Source organism: Cynara cardunculus (genome assembly GCF_001531365.2).
Source record: "Cynara cardunculus var. scolymus isolate 2C chromosome LG 10, CcrdV1, whole genome shotgun sequence".
NCBI lineage: Eukaryota > Viridiplantae > Streptophyta > Magnoliopsida > Asterales > Asteraceae > Cynara > Cynara cardunculus.
This window is the reverse complement of record NC_037537.1, coordinates 9658167-9667836: the sequence shown is the minus strand read 5'-3', so window position 1 is coordinate 9667836 and position 9670 is coordinate 9658167. Positions and strand designations below refer to the sequence as shown.

General features: G+C 32.4%; 1 protein-coding gene across 1 annotated transcript in view; it reads right to left on the bottom strand.

Moving 5' to 3' along the window:
• The window catches only part of LOC112519376 (serine carboxypeptidase-like 40), a 10074-nt gene extending 6128 nt beyond the window's left edge, over window positions 1–3946 (bottom strand). Inside the window, exon 1 of the mRNA XM_025127453.1 lies at window positions 3534–3946. Within this exon, the coding sequence (XP_024983221.1) occupies window positions 3534–3906 (373 nt within the window). The 5' untranslated portion in view covers window positions 3907–3946. The remainder of the gene's footprint in view (window positions 1–3533) is intronic.
• Window positions 3947–9670: the final 5724 nt, after the last annotated feature.

The window sequence follows — 9670 nt, the reverse complement described above, 5'->3', positions numbered from 1 at the left end:
ATATATATATATATATATTCATCATGAATAATTGATGTGAATTTTTTACAACATTCATGATAAAATATCCATGACACGTGACACATTTTAATTTGATGGTTCTTCGATTTACCACGAAAATGTAGTTTTCAACCAAACCTATATATGTGTGTGTTTATGTGACAAAATTGACATGCCGATATGCTAAGAATCAATTTAACAAGAGTATTTAATATGATTTTGAAGTTTAATGGTTCAATGTTAATATTAAGTTGTTACAATAAATTAACCTAATATATTTTATTATTAGTTATGTAGTAGCGAGCAGAAGCATCATCAACCTATGATTCTTTTTCCATATCAGTTAGATTGTTATATTGATTATCTATTTGGTTTTTTTATTGTCCTGAATATTCAATTCGCTACGTGAGTTGACTAATCTAAGGGCAACTATCCGTTTTACGGGTAACCCGGAGTCACCGCATTTGAAACTTTATGGTCACAAAAAAAAATTTATTTCTTCTTGGATTCAAATTTGAGACCTCCAGACACTTTTGACCTTTGGAGTCTAAGCTTAAATCAATCGGACACCACCCTTATAGTCAATTTAGTTATTGTCATAGGCTTTCATAATCATATGTAGTGTTTGTCATGTAATGAATATATACATGTCTACCCATATATGCATAAATATAAAAATTTAAATAACAACAATAAATGTTTTTGAAAATTATAATTATTAGTATATTTTTAAATGTATATGTTTATATATACAGGTATATATATATATATATATATGTATTATTTCATACATTCACATCGAAATTCATATATACACATTATATATGTAATGGTTGTCATGATTTTTAGAATAATTTTGATTTTATTTGGTATATATATAAAAGCTAAAAAGTAAAAGACATAATTATATATGATAAAGATTTTTGAGAAGATGATGGAGTGTTTGTCTTTTCAAGGAAGAACCAACATCATACAACTACTTTCGTGTACTAATTCCCAAACATCTCCCCCAATCAATGCATTGATTAATAACATATATATATATATATATATATATATGGTTGGGTTCACGTGAGATCAAAGGTTTTTCGTGAGACCCGTAAGACTAATTTATGTTCATTGATCAACTTTATAAGCTAATGATCTAATGGTCTAAAATTGCACAGTGGCAATTCTGTGATTATTGAGAAGTCTCGTGGCGTTTATGAATGTTCAGATTGTAGATCTAATACAATGGTTGAGAATTGGTCTTACGGGTTTCACGAAAAACCTTTGTTTCTCACATGATCCCAAATCTCTCTCTCTCTCTCTCTCTCTCTCTCTATATATATATATATATATATATACACTAGTGCATAATGTATTATTTATCCAAGACAAAGATTTTATATATAGATTAACATATATTTGTTTCACAATATGAACTTTTTAAACTTGTTTATGAAAAAAAAAAAAAGTTACATGTAAAAATGTTTTACATTATGAAACAAATATATGTTCATCAATTCATTAATTATTAGCCTTAAATAAAAATAATAATGTGAAACAATACCTAGTATAAAAGTTCTCACGGTTATCACAATATATGAAGTTTTCAAATAATTAAGCCCTTATATATAATGATTAAATGAGAAAATTAAATATCGTGAAAATGTTAGAAATTGAACTTCATAATGTTGGTTCTCATATACATCTTTAAATAGATTTACTTTTTCGAATTTTTTTATTAATTTACATATGAAATTTTCCTTAATTTCACTTTCTAATATTCTCATGTAGTCCCTGGAGAGTATGTTTACTAATAGATCTATAGAAAAGTAATTTGACTCGTCAGAGGAAGGTGAGGATGTCGTCAAGTCATCATTACCTTATGCCCACACAATCTGAATTGACTCATATATAGAGAGGAAGTTATGGGAGAAGTTAAACATTTAGCGAGATTGCGGGAATATCATATATGATTACACTCATTTAGATGTATTTAATCATATATAATTAAGCGTATGTTCTGTCAATGCAACATATGTCTAATCATATGTGGTTAATCTTGTGTATCATACGTGTAATAATATATGATTAAGTGTCTATGTTGTCAATGTTCGTTATTCATGATAAATGGGGTGTGTCGCACTCTCCATCGTCCCGCTAGTTTATGGTGTAAACAAGTCGAGTAACATGTTATTCAAGTTTGGCTCTAAAAAATAAAATCAAGTACGAGCTCGAATAACTTTTTTAAAGTCAAGCTCAAATGTTTTTTCAATATCTGAGTTGGATGCTCGTTTACGAGCTTGACCTCAAGATCGATTAACTCATTTATTTACTCAAGCTTTATGATTTATATATTTTAATTATATAAGAGATGATTTAAACAACTTTAAACTATAAGGTCACGTTTGGTTTGTAAAAATGAAATAGATTTGGAGGGATTTGCACTTCAAATCCATTCCAATCTCATGTTTGGTTTGTTGGATTGTTCGGATTTGAAATACCAGGATTTAATTGAAATCCTTCAAACATAGGATCTTGAAATCCTACTCCCTCAGGATTTCATTGGATTTCGTAGTATGGTATGCAATAAGGTTTTAAAAAATGTTAAAAACATTTGTTTTGTAATAATTGATTAATAAAAATGTAGTTCAATTATTTTTATAATTATTTATATTTTTTTCTATAAATTATTTATAATAATGAAATTCATTTTAATTCCAAATTCCAAATCCTACAAACCAAACACACCAATGATTTTAAATTCATTTCAATCCAAATCATTTCATGAAAAATCTAAATCACTCAAAAACAATCCTATAAACAAACAGAACCTAAGGGTTTTTTATGGTATTTCCTATTACTTTTATTATTAAAATAATAGCCATTTGTTGTACCTTTAGAAGTTAAAAAATGCACTGGATTGATTGTCTTTTACTTTTCCTGATTTTAGTATTGGTCAAATTTCCAATCGGGTGTGCAGGTAATACTTTTTGCACTTATTATATATATATATATATATATATATATATATATATATCCATCTGTTCGGTATGTATATATATATTATAAAAATAATTGAAAAAATGTTTCTTGTTTTTTTATGTATATATACGTTTTATGCACACATATATATATATACACCAGACAAATTACAATATGTACATATAATATACCTACCGGACAAATGAATAGTTATTAAAGTGTTCTTCAACTTTCTATTTTTATGTAATTTTACCCTGAACGCAAACCTATTATATATATATATATATATATATATATATATAAAATATAATATAATAGTAATAATAAGAGTAATAAATTAACTACGTCCGTCCAACACACTCCAACCCTTTTGCACCTCCGGTGGGTAGGGAAAATGATTCACATCATCACATGCCACCGTAATTCTCTTCAAAAGTTTCTACACTTTTTATTACTACTTTCCATCGAACTCTAATCATCAAATACGGAATTCAAATTCAACTCATCCTATATCTATATCTATACATATATATGTAATTGCATGAAAAAGATTGGAAACGTACCTCCATTAAGCCAAAGAAGAAGTGGCAAAGACGACGACTTCTTAGGGTTCTCAGCTTCGACAAAGTAGTAATAAAAAGCTCGGCCCGCAGATTCGTTAATCGTAACATAACCACCGTACTGGTCGAATTTCACGTACGGTTGTCCAGGCAATTTCTTGATCTTATCATTCTCCTTTTGAGCTCCATGATCAATAAGTGTTGCTGAGTTATGCAAATGCTGAACGGGCTCGAAATGGCTGGTGGTATTTACGGTACCGTCTTTCGACATTTTGGCTTTGTAGAATCGAACCAACGAATGGAGCTGCTTGTTGCCATGAATAAAGCTGCAGGCTGAGAGGAACAGGAAAAGAACCAAAAGGGTTTTATTCGCCATTGTTGTCTCTCTCTAGAGAGAGAGAGATAAGAGATTGATTGGTGTTTATAAATTTAGGGTTTGGATCCAAAGTGTGTGTGGAGTTAATTTATATGGTAGATTGTGGATGACGTACGTTTACATGTTGGTCTCAACTAATTTCAATGTTTAAGCAACAAGTAATATCAACCCTTCTTCATTTAATGCATAATTTAAATTAAATATTATTTAATTATTAAAGAAATCTTGCCACCAGTAATTTTTTTATAATAATAATAATAAGAAGAAGGATAATGTGAATATTGAATTTCAAGGTGGAAACCTTTTGAAAAGTAATTTTTTTATGGAAAATATATCGTAAACGTAGATGTTTTAGTCATAAGTTAAAACGAAGCTAAGGGGCCGTTTACTAAATACTTACCCAGTAAGTGCGGATCGGATAACTTTTCTCACCTGATACACATGACAAGGGCTAAAAATCTTACCCGTTAAGAGCGATGATAGAAATAGAAAGTCTTACCCGGTAAGTGATAGTGAGGACTCTTACCCGGGTAAGCGTCTACCGGGTAAATTGTTACATACGATACCGTTTTAATATACTACAATCCTATCTGGTAAAATAGACTATAGTGTTTACTCCAACCAATAAGCGTTTACCGGATAATTATTTGGATAAATGGCCCCTAAATCTCGATATAAACCGTATAATTATGTATTTAATTATTATTTTGAAAATACGCTTTCAAAATTCTTATTTAAAGGTTTATAAAAAAAATGTTTCCTTGAATATATAACTTTTAAACTATATTTTTATAATAAGAATCGATTTAGAGTATATATTAATTGTCATGTTTAAACTTTATTATCTATTAAAATGGATTATTTTTTATTTTATTTTATGTGGAGGAGAATGTATACTAATTAATTAATAATAATTAAAATTAAATGGAGGTTGAGAAGAAAACAAGAGAAAGAACAAAGAGAATATGATTTTTGGGAAAATCACACTCGCAACACTCAAGAGATATGGTGATTGCAAATGGTGTACATTCAAGTTGTACTGAAATTACGTTCTCACCCCTGGACGTATGTGAAATTACATTCTCACCCCCAAATTTATGCATATAGACCACAAAGGCTGGATGTTCAAATACGATATCTCAACTATTAGCAAATATGCGTACACTTTGAAATCATGGATTTTTAGTCATTTTATTATTTTCTTCTACACTTTATTCTTTCAACGTTATTTTATTTTTTATTAATTAAAAAGAATTCAAAAACATATTCACATTTCCATCCCAAAAATCAAATCAATTAAAACTCACATGTTCAACTCGAAAAATCTAAACTAAATTTAAATACTAAAGACCATTAAAACCGAATAAAGCTTATTAGACTCAATAAAACTGAATAAAGTCCAAGAAATTAGATTAAGACCCAATAAAAAACCGAATAAAGCTCATTAGACTCAATAAAACCGAATAAAGTCCAAGAAATTGTATTAAGACCCAATAAAAACCGAATAAAGCCCATTAAGACTCATTAAACCGAACAAAGTCTAATAAAACTAAATAAAGTCCAATAAAATGTATTAAAGCTCAATAAAACTGAACAAAGCCTAATAAAATTGAATAAAGTCCAATAAAGTAGATTAAGGTCCAATAAAACTGAATAAAGTTCATTAAGACCTAATAAACTCAATAAAGCTCGATAAATGGATTAAGACCCAATAAATTGAACAAAACACAATAAAATGGGTTAAGGCCCAATAAAACCGAATAAACCCCAAATAACACACACATACCATCTATACATTCACACATATACATACGTTTAAACATATATACATCATCCGATATATATATATATATATATATATGTATCTTAAACAATATATATATATATATATATATATATATATATATCGATCCAATCATAGTTAACAAGTAGCACACATCCATACACATCGTGTATACATATGTATATAACACGGACCGACATGTATATATACATATAATACATACAACATCGTGTAAACATATGTATATAACATGGACCGGCGGATATATCCACATATAACACATACAACATCGTGTAAACATATGTATATAACACGGGCTGACGGGTATATATACATATAATACATACAACACCATTTAAACATATGTGTATTATATGTACACATGTGTATGTCTTATATATATATATATATATATATCCATTTTATTGGACTTTATTTGGTTTTATTAGGCTTTGTTCGGTTTAATGGATCTGAATGGGTTTTATTTGGTTTTATTGGACCTTAATTCATCTTCTTGGACTTTATTCGGTTCTATTGGGCATAATGGGCTTTATTCGGTTTATTGGGCCTAATGAGCTTTATTCGATTTTCTTGGACTTTATTCGGTTTAATGGGCCTTAATGGTCTTTATTTGGTTTTTATTAGGCCTAATGGGCTTTATTTGATTTTATTGGACTTTATTCGGTTTTATTGGGTCTTAATGGGCTTTATTCGGTTTTATTAGGCCTTAATCCATTTTATTGGATGTTATTCGATTTTATTAGGCTTTGTTAAGTTTTATTGGGCCTAAATGGGCTTTATTTGGTTTTATTGGACCTCAATGGGCTTTATTCGATTTTATTATATTTTATTCGGTTTTATTAGGCCTTAATGGGCTTCATTCAGTTTTATTAGGCCTTTATCCATTTTATTGGACGTTATTCGGTTTTATTAGGCTTTGTTAAGTTTTATTGGGCCTCCATGGGCTTTATGCGGTTTTAATGGGTCTAATGGGTTTTATTCGATTTTATTGGACTTTATTTGGTTTTATTGGGTCTTAATAAGGTCTTAATAGTGCGAGCAGAAGAGGAGACGAGCGAGAGAGACCGTCGTCGGACCACCAGCACCACCACCGTTAGCCAACACCGAAAGCGCTGAGAGTTGTGAGTCAAGCTATTGCCGACCACCAGCACCACCACCCCGTCGCCGGCCCACCACCTTCACTTGACGTACTTATCGATTGTTCCAAGGCTCCAAAGATTGTATATGTCTCCAAAGACCGTAAAAGAGATGACTTGGCGTTACGATCATCGGGCAAAACCAAGTGAGATGGTACATTCAAGTGATGGTGCGGCTTGGAAGCATTTCGACATAAGGGATCCTAACTTTGCTTATGAGATCTAGAATGTTCGTCTTGGGTTATGCACCGACGGTTTCAACCCGAATAATTCAACTTCGAATCCGTATTCACTATGGCCCGTCTTTATTACCATCTACAGTTTACCTCTTTGGATGTCTTTGAAAGATTCATATGTTGTGTTTGCATTGGTCATTCCTGGTAGAAAGAGCCCCGGTCAGAATTTGGATGTGTTTTTCAGGCCGCTAATAGATGATCTAAAAATGTTGTATACAGAGGGTGTACTTACGTATGATGCGTATCGTAAGAATAATTTCGAGATGAAGGTTATACTACTATGGGCCGTCAGCGACTTCCCGGCTTATGCAATGTTATCACGTTGGAGCACGCATGGCAAGTTATCCTGCCCGTATTGCATGGGGAACATGGATTCCTTGCAGTTAAAAAATTGAGGGAAATCATGTTAGTTTGATTGTCATCGAAGATGGTTACCTAGAACACACCCTTTCCATCGTGATCGAAAAGGATTTATGGTAGGTAACAGGGTGTTAACCGGTCCACCACCTGAGGTAACCGATGAAGAGATCTGGGAGCTCATTCGTTACCTTCCAACTGTTTATGAGGGTTTCCCATATAGTTCAAAAAATAGAAATATTAGTGGGTTCGGAACCAATCATAATTGGGTAAAGAGAAGCATCTTTTAGGAGTTGCCATATAGGAAAACGTTGTTGATCTGACACAACCTCGATGTCATGCATATTGAGATTAACATACTTGAGAATCTCTTTAACACGGTCATGGATACGTCAAAAACTAAAGACAATATAAAGGCAAGGAGTAATGTAGAGATTTATTGCGATCGACGAGATTTGCACATTGCCATGTCAGGTAACAAAGTAGTGAAACTGAAGTCATCGTACAGTTTGAGCAAACAACAAGTAAAACAAGTGTGTGCATGGTTGAAGAAGTTGAAATTTCCAGACAGGTATGCTTCGAATATAGGAAGTTGTGTGAACCTAGAAGATTCTAGCTCTTATAGCTTGAAGAGTCATGATTGTCATGTGCTTATGTAACAGTTGCTTCTTATTGCTTTACGGGGGATGATACCAACTTCGATATGGGATACATTAACGGAGTTGTGCACATTCTTYCGTGTGATATGTTCAAGAGTGTTACACATAGATGACTTGGTTCCATTGCAAACAAGTATTGTTTAAACAATTTGCAAGTTGGAAAAGGTCTTTCCGCCCGGATTCTTTGATTCAATGGAACACCTCGTGATACATTTGACACGTGAAGCTATAAATGGTGGTTCGGTCCAATATAGGTGGATATATCTCTATGAGAGGTGAATCCCTAATTTTACTGAAATCTACTGCAATATATTAATATAAAACACTATTTCTATCCCTAACACGTATTTCATTTCTTTAGGAAGCTTGGGTCGTTAAAGAGAACGGTTCAAAACAAAGCAAGGGTTGAGGGATCTATTGTTCAGTCGTACCTTGTAAATGAAATTTCTACCTATTGCCCCTTCTATTTTGATCCAACAATAGAAAAAAGACATAATCGTGAGTCAAGGAACTTTACCCCGAATATCTCTAGTTGTTTGAAAACCGACGATCGATTATGCATATTCAAGGTTCCATCTCGTCCACTATTCGCGAATGGTGAGAAACAGATAATATTAAATGAACATGACCTGGAGACTATCCATAGATATGTCTTGTTCAACTGTGTAGAAGTTCAACCTTTCCAGTCCACTTTTGATGAAAAGATTCAACAAATAGAACCGAATATTGATGATGTTGAACTTGATAGAATTCGGGAGGAGAGGTTTGCTGACTAGTTCTCGCACCACGTGAGTATATATATTGGCCACTGGTATCATTATATATAATGCAATTATGTACATTATGTGTTTCTTATGTGTGGCCTTCTTTTATAGGTCATGTTCGAGTTAAACGACTCAAATGAACAATTAAAATCCCTAGCACACAGACCAGGACGTTATGCCACCACGCATCAGGGATACTTTGTGAATGGTTACAAGTTCCATACGATAACCCATAGATCCGGTCGAGTTCCCCATAATAGTGGTATATATGTCAAGAGGGCCTGCTATGACGAGTGTGAGTCTGACTTCTATGAAATGTTAGATGATGTTCTAGAGGTAGAGTATTATGGCTCAGTGCAACAGGTCGTTGTCATGTTCAAATACACTTGGTTTGATACTGCCTCGGGGGTTAGACTTGACCCAAAACACAATTTGGTAGATACCAAATATAAATCTAGATTTGGATCCAATGACCCGTTCATTCTAGCATCACAGGCAGAACAAGTCTACTATACTTCATATTCTTCGATGGCAAAGGATTTGAAATATTGGTGGGCGGTTATCAAGACAAAGGCTCGTGGCATATATGAAGTGTCTGACATGATTAACGGTGTTGAAATCAATGATCATGTGGATGAAGAACAATTCTTTCAAATCAACGAAAGGGTAACTCAACAACGTTTGTATAGGGAAACGAGCTCGATGATGTTCGTCTTGACACAGGAAAGGTAAATGTACTCCATAATATTAATGAAAATAAAGGTGACGATGAATCAGATGATGATAGCAACGATATGACAGAAAATGA